This window comes from Megalobrama amblycephala, linkage group LG17, assembly GCF_018812025.1.
Source record: "Megalobrama amblycephala isolate DHTTF-2021 linkage group LG17, ASM1881202v1, whole genome shotgun sequence".
Lineage (NCBI taxonomy): Eukaryota > Metazoa > Chordata > Actinopteri > Cypriniformes > Xenocyprididae > Megalobrama > Megalobrama amblycephala.
This window is the reverse complement of record NC_063060.1, coordinates 36083365-36102687: the sequence shown is the minus strand read 5'-3', so window position 1 is coordinate 36102687 and position 19323 is coordinate 36083365. Positions and strand designations below refer to the sequence as shown.

The 19323-nt window shown below is 37.0% G+C and overlaps 1 protein-coding gene across 5 annotated transcripts in view; it reads left to right on the top strand.

Annotated features, from left to right (window-relative positions):
- The first annotated feature begins 596 nt into the window (after positions 1–596).
- The window catches only part of asap1a (ArfGAP with SH3 domain, ankyrin repeat and PH domain 1a), a 74515-nt gene continuing 55788 nt past the window's right edge, over positions 597–19323 (top strand). For 2 of the 5 annotated variants that reach the window (XM_048162641.1, XM_048162636.1), the window contains exons 1-3: positions 598–1176; positions 1583–1667; positions 4210–4336. In XM_048162641.1, coding sequence (XP_048018598.1) covers positions 1609–1667; positions 4210–4336 — 186 coding nt within the window. In that variant the 5' untranslated portion in view covers positions 598–1176; positions 1583–1608. Of the gene's footprint in view, positions 1177–1582; positions 1668–2807; positions 4047–4209; positions 4337–19323 lie in introns of those variants that run through there. The other 3 variants (XM_048162640.1, XM_048162637.1, XM_048162638.1) reach the window with 3 other exon arrangements.

Sequence of the window (19323 nt, the reverse complement as noted above, 5' to 3'; positions counted from 1 at the left end):
CTTAAAATGAAAAATATTACCCAGAATGCATTGTTTCTGTATATTACAATGCATTCTGTATATTAAAATACATTCTGGGTAATAGTATTTGTCAATTTTGAGAAAGTAGCCTACAGGACTTTTCTAAAAATTACAAATTTTACCCAGAATGCATTGTTTCTGTATATTACAATGCATTCTGTATATTAAAATACATTCTGGGTAATAGTATTTGTCATTTTTGAGAAAGTAGCCTACAGGGCTTTTCTAAAAATGACAAATATTACCCAGAATGCATTGTTTTATGGTATATTACTATTTCAGTGTAATTTTTGGGAATTTTTTAGTGTTGAAATGCTAGATTTCATACTTCTCATTTTTAATAATAATAATAATATTATATATACATACATACACACACACACCCATATAACGTGTGTATATATATAAATATATGTATGTATATATATATATATATATATATATATATATATATATATATATAATATTTATAGAAAAAATATATAAAATAGTTTAAAAGCGAATCTTGTCTTTCAATGACCTTCAAGGAGATTGATAATAATTTGATCTTTTCCTGATTTAAAACATTTACAAAAAAACATTTAACTTAATTTGACATGCAGTTACTGTTGTAGGTGTTTTCCAAATTAGTTGAAAGTAAAAAAAACCTAATTAATTTATATTTTTTGGCTGTGTGTGTCTGATGACCTTAATATATACGTTCAATGATTATTACTTTGAGTGAGTAGCTACCATTGCTGATCCGCATGATGTTTTCTCAGAGAACGAGTTTGTCATTTCTGTCAGCGAGGCTGAATTTAATACTGCATAACGCGTTCATTTCGCCAGCGGTATCAGATTTCCATTTAAAAGTTAAGCGTTCCCAGTTCCTGCCATTAGTTGTGGTCCTGTGCAGGATTCCCTCCTCCGGCCCCCTCCAGCCCACATGCTTGATTTTCGCTTCCTGTCCAGCAGCTCCAGATGGGGCAGATCAATGCGCGCATTCCAACTCATTGTAACTGTAGCGGCATGTGATTTCAGCCCGTAATGTCCGCGCGCTCGATTGAGCACAATGCAGTGAATATGGTGCCACTTGAAAACACGGAGCTCTACGCACAATCTGCTTTGCAATTACTTTTTAATCTATTGATACGGAGTGAAACCGCAGCTGTCTCGGTAAGTTATAAGGCGTGGCGTTTTTTCCCTGAGTGGCAAAATTTGTTTTAGATAAATGTGATGTCAGTAGCAAATACAAACTTAAAGGAGAAGCTTGCTATTTTTAGGGATTGTATTTTTCCTTGGAAAGATGAGAATCACACTTAATTATTGACATGTTTACTTCTCTGGAAAATCCAGCATAAACTGGAGAAGTTTGTGTTTTGGAACATTGACTAACTTGTTTCAAAAAACAAACTGACTAGATCAAGATGCTGGTTTTGTTGATGGGCCAAAATTGGTCTATAGCTGCTTGGACAAGAAACCAGCTACTAGCTTAAGCTGGATCTTCCAATAGGGAACAGATGTATAGCCTACATGTTATCCTCTGACTGATAATAATGCATTTTTATCGTCTCAACTCGAGGCTGTTCTGTTGAGGTGACTACAGAGATGAGGTCCTCATCCTCACGTTTATCAAGTTTTTCCTCCAGGGATTCTTTATGGAGTCGGTGAGTAGAGAATGCACTGCTCTTTTTTGTGTGTTATACCACTAAATATTCCATCTGCACATCATATGTGCTTCTAGTGAGTTTATTCTGCCTCCAGATTTGCACATCAATCTATAGGCTACTAACACTCCTCAATTTACAGCAGAGAAGTCAAACTTCTTAAATTTTAGTCAAAGAACTGCCTGAACTCTTAAAGGTGCAATATGTAAGATTTTTAAAATAAAATATCCAAACTATTTAAAAGTAAAATATCCAAAAACCTCTAGGCCAATATTATATATTTTGTTCACTTGAGTACTTACAATATCCCAAATGTTTGCAACTATTCGTAAATCGTGAGAAAATTGCAATTTTAACCAAGGCTCCGGGACGTGTGAGGAGTCGCCTGTCAATTGCGTCATACCCGCGTTACCCTCGGTTTCCGGCTTTATTTTGTAGAAACCGTGGAAACACCAAAGACGCTTTAATATATTACATGTTTTAATAGGCAAGGGAGCAACTGTTTTGATTGACAGAAAACTAATTATTGTTATATAGCTCAACAAATTTAGTCTTATTGTTTAAATCTAATATTCTTGATTTTTTGCGAGTACCATGCTTTACCATGCCTCAGAGAAAAACACTATTTTGTCAAGTAGCTAACATGGCATAATCAGATGCAGCTTTATTTTTAACAGTAACAGTAATACAGCATTTTCTCCATAATACAATACATTTTAAAATTAATTGCATGCCATTTATCAACACAAGCCATCCAGCATTTAATATGATATTCTAAAAATCGATCTATCTTACTGCAGTGTGTAACAGTGTCTCACAGCAGCCGCCGAGCGAACGCACAGAGTAACGTTATAACATCATTTTCAACACTCTCAAATGTATCTAATATGATAAACAGAGCTGCATTACCTCATACTCATGACCGGAAAAGCGGAAGCAGTGCCGGCGACTGTGTCTTAATAAAAGTCCCGCTGCTCGTTCAGCTCCCACAACACTCGGTCCTGCTCTGCTTCACACTACAATAACGTTAATAATCTCATCCATGAACATGATTTGTTCCCGACTCTAATCTATATTCTTTTGCACCATCCGTTGAGGTGGAGATCACACGTCCCAAGATTCCGTGCTCAAATTTGCCGTCATCAAGCTACGCTTTTGTTTTGAATAGGCCTCTAGCGACCTCTCGCGGACAGAAAATATTACATATTGCACCTTTAAATGGTTTCATGGCCCCATGAACAGATTGTGGTCCTTTGGATGCCCCTCCTGTCGCAGATGTCCAAATAATGTCTAATAATATTGCTGTTGTGAGAAACTGTGAGATATATACTATATATAAAAAAGCTTTGTGTCGAAGTTCCTAAAAACTGAGAATTTGAGACAAACCATTTTATATGCGATAGTTACATGCTTGTGCTGTATTATAACATCATAATAAACATATGACTGACTGTCGTACAATCTATAACCATATTTAGCTTGACCTTTTATGACTGCTGCTTAAACACTTCTTGCTTCAGTGCATGAAACCATAAATTTTGGATGTGTTTAGCAGATATCAGCATTAGGGCATTCCGAAACCAGAACAACCATAATTGAAGGAAATATTCAAAATATCATACCATTTTAAAGCTAAATTGTGGAATGAGTGCATTTTAAACCAGCATCTTACATCCTATAAGCAGAGCAGCCTGAGCCGTTTAATGTACATGCAAGTGGATAATTTGCTGTATAGACTACATTACATTTATAATCTATGAATATAATAAAAAGAAATATAACCTAATGCAAAAAATGCAAAAATTTTGGCACAATTTAGTTCTGAATTTATTTGTTTTTATTAATTTACTAGCCTAATTCATTCACTTTACTACTCATTTATTGCGTTTATTGAATTTTTTATTTATTATTATGATTATTCTTTAACTATACGAATTTATTTATTCATTTGATTTATGTATTAATCTTTTATAAAGTAGCAAAAATAAAGCCCTCGCTATAGCCTTCTGACGCATGCGCAGTTTCTCCTCTTGTTTATCCCGTCATCAGTGGTGGGAGGAGATGAGCGTGCGTGCACGCGCTGGTGTCAGGGAGCTCAGACCGTCAGGACGGGGGGGAAAACGGAGGAAAGAGAAAGGGAAAACAGAATGAAACCGCTTCCGAAACCGGAACAACCATAATTGAAGGAAATATTCAAAATATCATACCATTTTAAAGCTAAATTGTGGAATGAGTGCAGCATCTTACATCTTACATTGGGAGAACAAGGAGAGCAGCCTGAGCCGTTTAATGTAGATGCAAGTGGATAATTAAGACAGGGGAAGAGGAAAGACGTGGAAATTACACACAACGACCCTCTCTAGGGACTGGAATTGCATAGTCAGTGAAGAAAAAGGCACTGCCACACATTTGGCTACGTTTCTTTTCGTTTTACGCATTGCCTTGCCATTCAACCTTACCCAAACTGAGACATCGCTCCGTTCTTATGGTGCTATTGTGATTTTTCTCCCCTCCATTTTTATTGGGCGACTGTGTTTGCAAGGATGCCGGATCAGATCTCCGTGTCCGAGTTTCTCTCGGAGACGACGGAGGATTACAATTCCCCCACGACATCAAGCTTCACCACCCGCTTGCAGAGCTGTCGGAACACGGTCAATGTTCTGGAGGAGGTAAGGCCGCTCTGTCACTGTTAAATGAGGGAGGCTCAACTCGCACTATTGTGCAAGACACAAATAACGGTCCCAGTCCAATGGAGGATCCACTTTAAACATACTTAACGCTCATTTCTGTCCTGCAACCTCTAAATTCTCCTTGACACTCTCTTTGTCGTTTGAAGCACCGGTTCGTCCCCGTTGTGTTGCCTGTAGTTCGGTAGAAATGGATTTACAACACACACAGAATCAATGCGGCGCTCATGAACAGTCATTTGAATATATCCATTGTTACCAGTAACAAGTATTCGATCATATTATGTCACTGTTTATGCTTTTTAGTCGTTATTTCTGATGTTTTACGTCTATTTAAATTGCTTTTAATAACAACGAATTGATTTCATCAAGCGATGCCTATTGTAAGTTAATGCGTTTATAAAAATTGAGAGGAATTGCATGTAAGCTGGATGGATTTAATATTGTTTTATTGAATATGTGGTCCACTGACTGACTTTTTCCTCAAGATAAAGCGTCATAATTTGGAGTGTTGGCGCAATTTTCTTGGAGAACTCTTTGATGTCATCGAGGTCGTGGATGTGCAGTGAATGTTGGGAGCTTGATAGGAGTCAATGGGATTTTGATCAAATTTTATTTGTGTCATTAAATACAGCCTTCAGTATTTAAGGTGCATTTAGTATTTTATTTTTATTTATTTATTTATGTTTTAAATAAATAATAACATCACATGATTGGTTTTAACTCTTTTATTATTCTACATGAGTTGCCCCTTAAAGGATTAGTTCACTTTCAAATGAAAATTAGCCCAAGCTTTACTCACCCTCAAGCCATCCTAGACTTTCTTTCTGATGAACACAATCGGAGAAATATTAATAAATATCCTGACGCATCCGAGCTTTATAATGGCAGTGAGCGGGATTAACAAGTAAGAAGCTGAAGCATCCACATCCATCCATCATAAACGTACGGCTCTGGGGTGGTTAATAAACGTCTTCTGAAGTGAAGCGATGCATTTGTGTAAAAAAAACAACAAAAAAACATATTTAACAAGTTATGAAGTAAAATATCTAGCTTCCGCCAGACTGCCTTCCATACGGAAGAGGATTAGGGCCAAGCAGTAATAAAAAAATAAAACCATCTTGAGATTAAAGTTCTCTAAATTTCGAGAAAAAATTTGTTAAATTTCGAGAAAAAAGTCGAGATAAAATGTTGAGAATAAACTCTTTAAATTATGAGAAAAAATTCGTTAAATTACGAAAACAAATTAAAAAATTTGTTAAATTACGAATTTGTTCTCATAATTTAACGACTTTTTTCTCGTAATTTTATTCTAAACATTTTATCTCGACTTTTTTCTCAAAATTTAACGACTTTTTGTCTCATAATTTAATGAATTTGTTCTCATAATCTAACAACTTTTTTCTCGTAATTTAATGACTTTATTCTCAACATTTTACCTCGACTTTTTTCTCGAAATTTAACAACTTTAATCTCAAGATGGTTTTATTTTTTTTATTATTGCTTGGCCCTAATCCTCTTCCGTACTTCCATATTCAACTTATGGGGGGAAAAAAAAAAAAAACGGAACAGTTAAGCTTTTTCCGTAAGTTGAATAGGGAAGCCATAGGATGTAGAATACGCAAATATCAACTATTATAATAATATTAGGTTAATGCCTTCCTTATTCAACTTACGGGAACAAAAAAAAAAAACGGAACAGGCGTCGTGTCAGTTACGCTTTTTCCGTAAGTTGAATAGGGAATGAGTAGGACGTAGTGTAAGATTTTTGAACTGCAAGAATTTTACACTTTCTTCATAAGTTGAATACGAAAGGCGGTCTGGCGGAAGCTAGATATTTTACTTTGTAACTTGTTAAATATGTTTTTTTTTTTACACAAACGCATCGCTTTGCTTCAGAAGGCCTTTGTTAATCCCCCGGAGCACACGCTTATGATGGATGGATGTGGATGGAGGAGCTCATACTCGTTTGGTAACGCTCACTGCCATTATAAAGTTTGGATGTGTCAGGATATTTATTAATATAACTCCAAATGTGTTCATCAGAAAGAAGAAAGTCATACACACCTAGAATGGCTTGAGGGTGAGTAAAACTTGGGGTAATTTTCATTTGAAAGTGAACTAATCATTTAATGGTAGATGCCATATTGAAATCACATGTCATGCAATTGACATAGTTATTATTAATAATATCAACTATTATAATAATATTATGTTTACTTCATATAGTGCTTTAAAAAGCAAAAACATTGGCAATAAAATACATATAATGTTTTGTACATGTCTTATTTACAGGTTTGGAGTGAGAATGTTTAGGCACAATTACCATGCAAATACACATTAATTACATTATTATTATATTATTATTTTTTTAAATCAACAATAAATTCCTTTATATATCTGATGAATATATCCAGAGGTTATAAACCACCTCATACAAGTGAAACAGTGATTAGATCAACCTCGGTTAATTAGTAAAAAGCAACAAATGCACTGGAACATAAGCGAAGACAGATGGGCTAATGTCCCCATGACCTAGATGTCTGTATGTTATTATGTTCATAGATGAGCATGGACTAGCAGAGTGGTAGAGTCAAATGGGATTTGGGAAACTTGAAAGTGGTTTTAATTTTTTTTTTAATATTTATGTATTATGTATTTCATTTCACCATGTGAACTATGAAATAATTCATCAATGTGAATCAAGCTCTTTTAGTTCGTCCATAGACATAAAAATGCATTCGCTTATTTGCAGATTATTTGCACACTTTGATGTTTTGGAGAAGGAAACATTAGACTCGGGAACAGCCAGTTGTGCTTCCCTAATTCCCAAAGAGCAGAAATCCCACAAGTCACGCCAGCATCTCTCATCCTCTGTGGATCTGAGATTTGTGATGTTCTAAGAATAGTTCATGTTACAAGGAGAGGTTATTCTCCCGAGCAGTGGTTCCAGGAGCAGAAAGAGTGAGATAGAGAGAAGGGATTAACCTACTTACACATGGGCCAGTGAACACCTGACTTGCCAAGACAACAGAGAGCTCTGCAGGCAGATGATGGGGCTTCCTCTTGCTCTGCCATAGAGCCCACTCTCTATTGACACACTGTTTTAATGGCCAAGACAGACATGGTGATCCCCCGAATGACTCTGGGAGACATGAATGTCACCACCATGAATTAGAAATGTCTAGGGTAGTGATAGGAGGCATTGTGAGGCAGAATGAATGGGAGGTGAATGAACAGCGCTCTGAATAATACACATGGGCAGGCTGACCGTATTTTTTATAGCGAGGGTGTTAAGGAGACGAACAGAAAGCTCAGGCTGAGATGTGTAAAGAGCCCATTAGTGGTTTTAGCTAATGATGTTTCTGGTGATCTGGAGAGACTCCTCCGTGGTGTCTCGTTTTGGCAGCTCCACATGTTCTTTTGGCCCCTTTTGAATACATCGTCTGGAATCCAAAGGATTTCCTCTCTCTTATTTCATTCAGAACATAGACTGTAAACCAGGGGTGTCAAACTCATTTTTGGTTGAGGGCCGGATGGGGAAAAAATGTAACCATGTGTAGGCCGAATTACCTTTTTTGAGCTTTAGTGCGCTGGCAGTTACATTAATATTAACCATACAAACTACAAATTAAAGGTGCTAAAGAGGATGTTTTTTTTATACATTTTTGCAATATTACTTGAAACTGTCTTTACTAACTGATAAAAGATTATTTATTAGGTGCACTGAAAGGAATAATAGTAATATACATCATCTGTGCACGAGGTAGGGCCTTAAAAACATCAGCCAATCGTTTACGTGATCATCGCGTAAACGATTGGCCCTCTGGCTTGTCAATCACTGCCGTGACGTTCCTTGTGAGAGACGAGCGCGGCTGCGCGCTCCAGTAACTTTCCACACTCCACAGGCGCCGCATGCAATGTTTTTGTCAGGAGACAGAAATAACAAGTACAGATTATGAGTTACCTGCGGTGAGTCCGACATAATGAATCCACTAACACGACACAGTGAATGCCGGTGGTAAACACTCGTGTTCCAATACGAGTGTTTACGAGTTTTGGGAGGCGTTCCTTTGAAATGAGCTGTGAAGGAGGGGGGCTGTTCTTACGCATGCGCTCATTTCAAAAACTCAGTAACAGTCTTTGGATTCTCAGTCGACGAAAAAATCCTCTCTATCACCTTTAATTTGCAAGAACTCTAGAAAAATACACTGCTCTTTAAAAACGGCATTTGGTTTTACAGCAAAAAGACTTTATCAGACTTAAAAGAAAAAAAAAATGTTTTATTTAATATTAGTGATGTACCAATTTTGTTTTTTCAAGGCCAATTCCATTTACATTTATGCATTTGGCAGACGCTTTTATCCAAAGCGACTTGCATTGCATTATACTATACATTTGTATCTGAGTATGTGCAATCCCTGGGATCGAACCCATGACCTTTGGCATTGCTAGTGCCACCCTCTAACCACTGAGCTACATTTTTTTTGTAAGCAAATTTGCTGATTCTGATACTGGTTGCCAATTTGTTTTTCTTTAAGCAAATTTATTTGTTGTTTATTAGTTCTATAACAGGGAAAGAAAAAAAAAAAGTGTACCCATTTGATATTAGAGGCACCACTGCATTTTAATCACAATCCAAACAAAAATGCTACACACATGTAGCATGAACGTTTTTTGTTTTGTTTTAAATTAGATTATATAATTTCAAGAATTACAGCAAAAACAGCATGGTCTGAATTTAGCTTTATGAAATTATGCTACATAAGACACCTACACAAAACAAAAGTTGCAGACGGACTGAATGAAAATGGAAATTCATTCTCTGCCATTAGGTGGCGCTTATGGAACAGCAGCGATATAGCGTTTCCTTGATTACCGCTGTACACAAAGCAGCGCTGCGCTTATAAACAAAACTTAATATGGAGATAAGAGGAAAGAAAATGATATCGAAACTTTTCTAAAGACAGTCAGTTCCCTTCAGAGATACATTCATATAACCCCCAATTCAGTATTTATATTTTTTTACATTTCGACCAATTCTTCCTATATTTCGCAAACGGTGAGCTTGTGGGCCATATGTTTGCCACCCCTGCTGTAAACAAAGATGGACAATGTGTCTCCACTTCCACCATTGAAAAATGAAGCCAAAATATCCCAGAAATGGGTGTTGCCAATTACGTCATTTGGAGCCTGAGTCTGCACAGTAGATTGATTCTGTGAATGCAAGCAAAGAAATCAATCATGACATTACGCCCGTTTTTTAGCATCAAATAACTAACTAAAACCAAAGTTATTGGAAAAAATGAACACTTGAACACACATCTGCATGATAAGAACTACCTAAAATGACAGAAAAATATTAACAAAAGTGTAATTGGAATTTTTTTTAGTATGGCTCGCATCTCTTTCTATTACATGGAGGGGGCGGAGTTTATAACTTACACTGATTCCAGTGAATGTTTGGAGAAGAAGGGGAATGAGATGACAGATGACATGAATTTGCGTTGCCCCATATGTGCGCCATCACGTGTCAGAGCACAGGCACTAACCATCAGGCTAGATCTCAGATGACAAAAAGATTTATAATTTTATGATTTAGTCTCCACACTTGGTATTTTTACATGCACTAATCTTCATCAGTCGGAATGAATCTAATCCGATTTCAGATTCTGAAAGTTTTTCAGAAAGTGTATTTAGGGCTGTAAAAATTATTTTGATGATCGATTAATCTGTCGATTAATCTAAAGATTTTTTTTTATTTATCTAATTATTTTCTGATCAGTCAATTGATCCCTGATGAAACAGGGGTTAAGGATGAACATAAACAGTGTGACACATCAACGCATTCCATGCAAATCGGCGTATTTTCGCAATCAATTATGTGTAGTTTCAGCCCTCCAGCCCTCACATATTCATTTACATGTGCATTACATGTATTCCAAACAAAACTTAAAGGATTAGTTTAACCGAAAATGAATGCATGCACAGTGCCCAGTCGCCATGTTTAGAACTGGAGAAAGCCACTGCGCTAATGTCACCGGAGCTTTGAGTTTAATTGTCATTTTTGCCTTGACATTTCTGAAAAGAAAGCTGATATGTCAGAAAAGCTTTTTTTTAACAAATATTAGTAAATATTCAGTCTTATCCAGTGCTGAGTTTGTAATTCATGAGACTTAAATAAACATAGGCATCATAGCACTGCGCAAGGTATTTTTGAATCAGATTAAGAAAATAGTTTGATTCAAGTGTTTACATGCTTAATTTTTCCTGTTGATTGGATTATTTCACCACCCCTTTCAATCAGATCAAAATTTCATTCAGTCTGATTATAAATGGATTATTTGGGTTCATGAAAATTTAGCTATTGGCATTGAGGCCTTGAGTTTCACCTGTATTCAGGCTGCCAGGTGTTTAGCGGTTTTACTGGAGTCAGCACTTTCAGCAGCACAAAGTGAAACACTCTTGTTTTAGTGAGTCATCTTTAGCTCTGTTCCAAAACCTAGTGAGTGGCCTTGCTTGCCTACATAGACAGCTGCCTTCTAAGGGGCCTTTTAAACAAAACATGTTTTTGCATTCCACTGCACTGCTTTTCCAATGTTTTTCTGTATAAACGTGGTAAATAGACATGTTGGACCGTTGCACCCACATTTTTTGCTATCTCGTTCATGACACAGCGTTCTAAAAACACTTTAAAAGAAATAAATCAAACATGCCTCTAGTCCTTTCACTTTTTTTACATTCCTCTGTCCTGCATCTCAACTTTTTAAATGCAAAACATGTTCTGTGTTAATGCACCTTAAAGGGATAGTTCACCCAAAAATGAAAATTATCCCATGATTTACTCACCCTCAAGCCATCCTAGGTGTATATGACTGTCTTCTTTCAGACGAACACAATCTTGATATTGAAGCCAAAAAAAATGCATCCATTCATCATAAATATACTCCATACGACTCCAGGGGGTTAATAAAGGCCTTCTGAAGTGAAGCGATGGGTTTTTGTAAGAAAAAAATATCCATATTTAAAACTTTACTAACTATAATAACTAGCTTCCAGTAGACGGCCATACGCATCGATTTGCGGCAGAAGGGTAACCCCTGACCCAACGCATGACGCGATGACGAACGCGGAAGCGTAGAGGATAGAGCAAAACAAAACACCGGTCATAATTTAGAAGTTTAAATGAGAATTTTTAAAGAGAAATGTCGGTGGATATCGAAATAAGGGAAGAGGAGCTTGAGTTTGTTGCACAACCCTATTTGTTTGAACCGCGAGAGGCGTTTACTCTCACCTAAGCTTATGCTACTTCTACATCCTACGTCATACATCGCATCAGTTGCTACTCTTGTGGCACGACTTGTACAGTATGCGGAAGCTAGTTATTACCTTTAAATGCATGACTGTTTCACCAATCATTCTTACATATTCGGGTCTTTATCGACCCGGATCTATATCTAACACGGAAGGATCTCTACCTGTCGCGATAATATAAAACTCCTCTGATATTAGAGTAACAATTACAGAAGAACAAAATAAATCATATTTTGTTACCTTTTGGAGCTTGAAAGGGCTCCGTTTGAGCAGATGTTTTATGCCATAATCACTGTCCTCGTCAGAGCTCATTTCCCAGTAAATTCAGCAAATAATGGGCTAGTTTTATATTTGAGGTCACGAATTTGCGATCTCAAATGTATTCTCAAAACTATATAATTTTCAAGATCTTCAAAATCAATATTTCGATCGCTAACAGCTTCACCAGATCCATCCAGTAACAGTTACAGTCATATTTGATTGCGTTCAGTACTTGCTCTGCAGTAAATCACTGAGCCATTTCATGTTTTTCTTATTATTTCGTTTTCTGTCTGAATGAGTCGTCACTTCAGCATTGCGTTTCAGACATTGCCACCTTGTGGAATAAAGGTGAATTGCACTTATTCCGTCATCTAAGATTCAATTATTGTTGTGCAGAAAAATATACGTACACTCATACACACCTCGGGTCGTTTGCGACCCTATACAATTTTTACAAAAAATGAATACAAAAATAGGCATTATTTTATAATTTTAGGATTTTTTTCTTGTTATATTCTTTATAATGAATTGATTTAAGGGAATACCAAGAAGGTTGATGTCTAACTTTAAAAAAATGAACGAGGAGGAGGGTAGTGAATGACGTCCCGGGTCACTAAAGACCCGAGGTATGCATTTAAGTGTTAATTTATAAAGTTTTAAATATGGATATTTTTCTTACAAAAACCTATTGCTTTGCTTTAGAAGGCCTTTATTAACCCCCTGAGCCATATGGATTATTTTTATGATGGATGGATGCATTTTTTGGGGCTTCAAAAACATGCTGCCCCTTCACAACCATTATAAAGCTTGGAAGAGCCAGGATATTTTTTAATATAACTCTGATTGTGTTCGTCTGAAAAGAAAGGATGGCCTAGGATGGCCTGAGGGTGAATAAATCATGGGATGATTTTCATTTTTGGGTGAACTATCTCTTTAAGGCAGCTTCCTACCTGTCCTGAAACCTCATAAGTTTGATTGATTTAGAGCAGCAACTCACAGTGCATAGGAGACTCGATTGACTAAATTCAGGTTCGACCTGAGCAGGTTTGGGTCCAAAATGTTGACGTAGGCCTCGAACACGGGTCGGGCATTAGTAGCTTTGAGTCTCTGGCTATTTTTGGATAAATGTGCTTATACCGACTGGACCAGAGAAGACACAAATTCTTTTAAAATATGTCAGTTTTCTATTATTTGTTGCATGCGTTTAACAGTATTTTATTTAAAGCAAATACATATTATATAATTCTATGACAGTGTTATTATCCCCCTTTTCTGTTCTTTGTCAGTCCTTCTGGATACTATTGTGTGCAGCAGCGGCGTGTGGTCCATATAAACTGTGCTCTGCAGTACCCTGAGTGTAGGGATTTGCTTATTAATTTTAACAATAATATATAAATTTTTATTTAAAAATTCTTTTATCTTCTCACCACTTGTCACTTGCATACTGGGCTGCTGGCATGTGCCGACGTCGCTGCCTCTTTTACATTTCTAGTCTTTTCTAATTTTTCAGCTCTGTGTTTTTTTTCTCCATCCCCCAGTTTTTCCATTTATATTTATTCATTTTTTGCAGATGCTTTTACCCAAATCAACTTGTATTGCATTTAAGGTATACATTTTATCAGTTCATGGATTCCCTGGGAATCAAACCATGACCTTGGCATTAGCTACAGAAATGCTCAAACAGTAGTTTGTTCTTAGTATATAAAATAACACACCTCAACCCTTCAACCAATATTATGACTATACAGTACATCGTCTACTGTATCTCCACTCATTAAATGTGTAATCTTGTACATTTTCACCGTCCTTCACTCCATTTTGTCCACAACACCTTTGCCCTAATCCTGCATTCCATACAAGGCCTCTCCATCTTGATAATGGTTTCCATGGCACTGTGCTCGTACATTCTCATCATGAGGACCAGATGGCAAGGTTTTGAAGGTATATGTACAGTATAGACTGCTTATCAACAAGCGGCCGACATTCATACTCAAAGGCAGTATTTTTTTTTAACTCAATTTCTGTTCATAATTTCCATTCCAAATAGTAATGGTAAGTGATCTGCGTTGTCTGTGGGCTTACATGGAAACTTGCTCCTTGTTTATTGCTTGTCATATTTTATACAGCACAATCGAGTGAAGGGCGTAAGAGATTCTCTGTTTTAGCCCTGCATGGAGTAATGCCTGCACTGATAATCCTCTCAGCTGAAAAAAAAAAAACAGTAAAAATGTCCCTGAGTGCTTAAGGGAGAAGTCCCCAGTGACTGATACTGCAGTTAGTGCTTCATTTACATGGGCATAGAATAAATCCCTTGCACAGAGACACGCAGTTATATTCTGCACTGCAGCAAAACCCATCCAACTATAGAGCGGATTCACTCATTTTATGCCTGAGGTGGAGCTTAAAGCATTAAAGGGAACCATTGACAAAACAGGACAGAAACTTGGGTATTTTATGCTCTAATGTGTTTAGGATGAGAACACAATGATCAGTTGAATGTTTTTAGAAGTCAAACTCCTCTTCAGTAGTCTGACTCTGTGGGTTAAATGAGTCAGTGGAATACCTCCTTTACTTAACAACAATGACGCTCCTATACACCCGCTGCTTAGTCATCCCTGTCTCTAGCATCAAAAAAATATGAATAAAAGATGTCCACCCTTCTTAGCATTTGCTCATAATATGCTGCATTGTTTGCATTGTTCGCTTGAAGCGAATAAAACAAGCAGGCACAACAGCACTGTATTATTGAGTACAATAGTTTTCTCTTGAATAATTCTGGACTTTTTATTTATTTATTTGCATTTTTCTTGGTATCTCTTGGTATTCTGGGTACCATTTTGTGTAGTTTTTTTGTGTACTCCAAGCAGAGATTGCGACAGTACTGAGAAATCTTGTATCATTGCGTTTTATTGATGGCTCTGGAAACAATGAGTATATTTGCCAACACAAAAGACCACATGCTAACAGTTCACCATACAAATGCGATTCTGATTTTAAAGCTATGTAGCTTTTTTTGTGGCATGTGCAGGTTTGGCATCTTTTTTAGTTTACACATTTATTTTCTGTGTATTCATTCATGCGTTATAGTGCCTACATTATAGTAGTCATGAGAACAACGATGAAACGCTCTAGTGACCTATTTTATGGCAGACTTGATCTGCAGCCATTGATTTGTGGCCAGATGGGAAATCAGAGGATTTGCACCACATTTGGTTGCCTTGAAATTCCTGGTGCATGAGATCTATGGGATTGTATGGTTTGATGTTTCAGTGCTGACCAAATTTCCATTTTTCACAGCATTATGCTTTCATTTAGCAGGAGAAGATCGAGCTTTAAAATCTACTTATTTTAATGTACATTTATTCATTTAGCTGATGCTTTTATGCAAATTGAAGTTCAATTGAGTAATTTTCCAAAACAAATGTAATTATCCTCATGGTAATTTAATTAGAATTCAGCCTTGACATTAAAGGGAATTATTATAATAATTACCTCATACAATCAATTAAAAAAAAACTTGAGCAGTGATAAAGTATAGCTTCCTTTTTATAATGCATTGACAAATTTGTTTAGTTACATCAAGGAAATCAAATTATGTGGCTCTCTGGAATACTTGATTCTGATTGGTCAATTCTGTCAATTCAGTTGCTTACTTTCATTCGGAACAACCATTAAAGGGTTAGTTCACCCAAAAACGAAAATTCTGTCATTAATTACTCAACCTCATGTCGTTCCACACCCGTAAGACCTTCGTTTATCTTCGGAACACAAATTAAGACAAATGTTCATAAAATCCGATGGCTCAGTGAGGCCTGCATCGCCAGCAATAACACTCCCTTTTTCAACGTCCAGAAAGCTACTAAAAACATATTCAACTTTAATATTATAAAGCGACGAGAATACTTTTTGTGCGTCATAAATAACAAAATAACTACTTTATTCTACAATATCTTTCTGAGCCATCGGATTTTATCAAAAATATCTTAATTTGTGTTCCGAAGATGAACAAAGGTCTTACAGGTGTGGAACAACATTAGCCTGACGTGGTCATACTCAATTCTAGTTTGAATATGAGTCTGATACTGCTCCATTGGGCTTTGATTATGGGGGCGTATTTCAACCGATCCAGGAAAGACCTCAGTTGGATAGACCTACAACCAATCAGAGCTACAGAGTAAGTGACGTATGTTGAGCGACGCATAGTTGTCAACAGAACTCTTCTTAGCGACCATCGGGGCCAGCTGATAAATCAAACTTTTGCCGAATCCCGTAGGAAGGATGGCAAAGACATCTTTCCCATCGACAAATGCCTTGATCGCGGTCCTCTGTTCCTCTTTTAAAATTAATGCGCTGTCGATATCATCTATTACGGACGTGATGGCGGAATCTACACATCTCAGTTCTTCAACAGCCATCATTGTTGTAAACTAATTGACCTTTCGCAAAGACTCGCCCCCCCTTAGTTACTGTTGCTTTGTCCGACAAGCCGTGGCGCTGTCACGCCACACAGAGTGGAAAATACATTGCGGAGCAAAGAGGAAACTGACAACACGTCGACAGACGAGACAGAGCAGGTTACTTATGATATTAAACAAAGTCCCAGCTTTCAAACTGTGTAGTTATTAAAAAAATTCAAACAATAAAAACCGTTTTGTGGCTCTTTAATGTGTTGTGACCATGATCGTGACAGATTGCTGTAGCGCCTCAGCTCAAGAGGCTCGTTAACTGATCATCTCTTCCTACTACAGGGAGTGCAGAATTATTAGGCAAGTTGATTTTCTGATCATATTTTTTTCCCAAGCACATTTTACCAATTCCAATCCACATCAATCTTAATAACTACTATTAATATTGTTTTTAATCATTTATAAGTGATATATAATTGTTCATGAAGGCTGGAAATGAAAAATGCCTTATATTCAGGTGTGCAGAATTATTAGGCAAGTTTTCTTTTACAGGCAAAATGAGCCAAAAAAGAGATTTAACTCAGACTGAAAAGTCAAAAATTATTAAATACTCATGAGAAGGACGCAATACTAATGCAATACTAGAAATTGCAAAGTTAAAGCATGACCAAGGGACAGCAAAATGCTCATTGGGTCAGCGGGGTCAGATAACAACAGGTGGAAAAGAAAAGACACATGTTAACTGCAAAATAATTAAGAATTAAGGTGAAGAATTAAGTGTGAAACCATCAGGAACCCTTTAGTCTCCAGCGCCACCATTTTCCAGAGCTGCAACCTACCTGGAGTCTCCAGAAGTGCAAGGTGTTAGGATCTCAGAGACTTAGGTTAGCTAAAGAATCCTAAAAAATGACCTGCACTTGATAAGAATCACAAGCTGAAGTGTTATAAAATACATGAAGACTGGGTTTTAATAGGGCTTATAGACAGACAGATTGAGAGTGACTCCTGAAGGACCAGCACCACATCCTCTTGTACCACTGTTTGAAGAATTTATCCAGAATCTGGCAGTAAGGTGTGGGAGTTTACTTTTAGTCCATCTCTTATCCTGAAATGTCTGTCTTGCAGAGATGGACTAAAAATGATCTTCCAAAACTTACTGCCAGATTCTGGAAGATAAATTCTTCAAACAGTGGTACAAGAGGATGTGGTGCTGGTCCTTCAGGAGTCACTCTCAAGCTGTCTGTTTATAAGGCCTATAAAAACCCAGTCTTCATGTATTTTATAACACTTCAGCTTGTGATTCTTATCAAGTGCGGGTCATTTTTTAGGATTCTTTAGCTAACCTAAGTCTCTGAGATCCTAACACCTTGCACTTCTGGAGACTCCAGGTAGGTTGCAGTTCTGGAAAATGGTGGCGCTGGAGACTAAAGGGTTCCTGATGGTTTCACACATAATTCTTAATTATTTTGCAGTTAACGTGTCTTTTCTTGTCCACCTGTTTTTGTCTGACCCCGCTGACCCAATGAGCATTTTGCTGTCCCTTGGTCATGCTTTAACTTTGCAATTTCTAGTATTGCATTAGTATTGCGTCCTTCTCATGAGTATTTAATAATTTTTGACTTTTCAGTCTGAGTTAAATCTCTTTTTTGGCTCATTTTGCCTGTAAAAGAAAACTTGCCTAATAATTCTGCACACCTGAATATAAGGCATTTTTCATTTCCAGCCTTCATGAACAATTATATATCACTTATAAATGATTAAAAACAATATTAATAGTAGTTATTAAGATTGATGTGGATTGGAATTGGTAAAATGTGCTTGGGAAAAAAATATGATCAGAAAATCAACTTGCCTAATAATTCTGCACTCCCTGTAGTCCATTTATAACATCAAATAAACATGAATGAACATGAGAATGAATGTTGTTTCAAACGCGGAAAGACATCAATATGCACAGTGTTTCAAGTTTAACTCCACCGAGGTTAATCTTCTAACTCCTGACTGCTTTGTCGGACAAAATGGCGGATGCAGCATTCAAAATGTTGTGGGCGGGGCTAAGTTCGGCTGGCATCCAGGCTAGAACAACATGAGGGTGAGTAATAAATTACATAATTTTCATTTTTGGGTGAACTAACCCTTTAAAGCCCGTTCACATCAAGAACGATAACTATAATGATAACTTTATTAACAACCACACTAACGCTAGATAACATTCTGATTATTTTGAACGTATGCTGCAGTTATGTTATCTGCACTTTAAAAGGTTAGTTCACCCAAAAATGAAATTTCAGTCCTTAAGTACTCACCCTCATGTCGTCTCAAACCTCTAAGACCTTCGTTCATCTTCGGAACACAAATTAAGATATTTTTGATTAAATCAGATTTTTTTAAACATACATTGGCAGCAACATCATTGCACATTGCAGAAATGTATTAAAGACATTGTTAAAATAGTCCATGTGACTAGTGGTTCAACCTTAATGTTATGAAGTAACGGGAATGCGTGTGTGCGCAAAAACAAAACAAAAATACGGACTTTATTCAACCATTTGAACTGTTGTCATACGCAGTTGACATAGTGAACGCAGTGCAGGCTCCCGTGTTTACGTCAGAACGAAGGCCTTGCAGGTTTGGGACGACATGAGGGTTATCGTTGTGTTGTGGACTTTCCTATTCTCATAGAATTAGAACAATTATTTTAACTTTAAAGTTATAGTTACTTTTTAGTTCTCATCCTTGGTGTGAATGGGCCTTTAGCGTTGCTGCAGCTTGCAAAACACAGCTTTGCTCGATCATCTTAGGCATGAGCAGTTGACTGGTGATTATGTCATTATCAGTCAGAAGTAGCGCTCTCTGTAGCAGTCTGTGATTACTGAACAGTGGCTGCTTAGTGTTAGTCAGCAGAATAATAGTGCTGCTGCTGCTGCTGGCTCTGGCTCTGTTGCTGTGTGATTGTGCTGTGTGTCTGTCATTTGAGAATTGACCAGG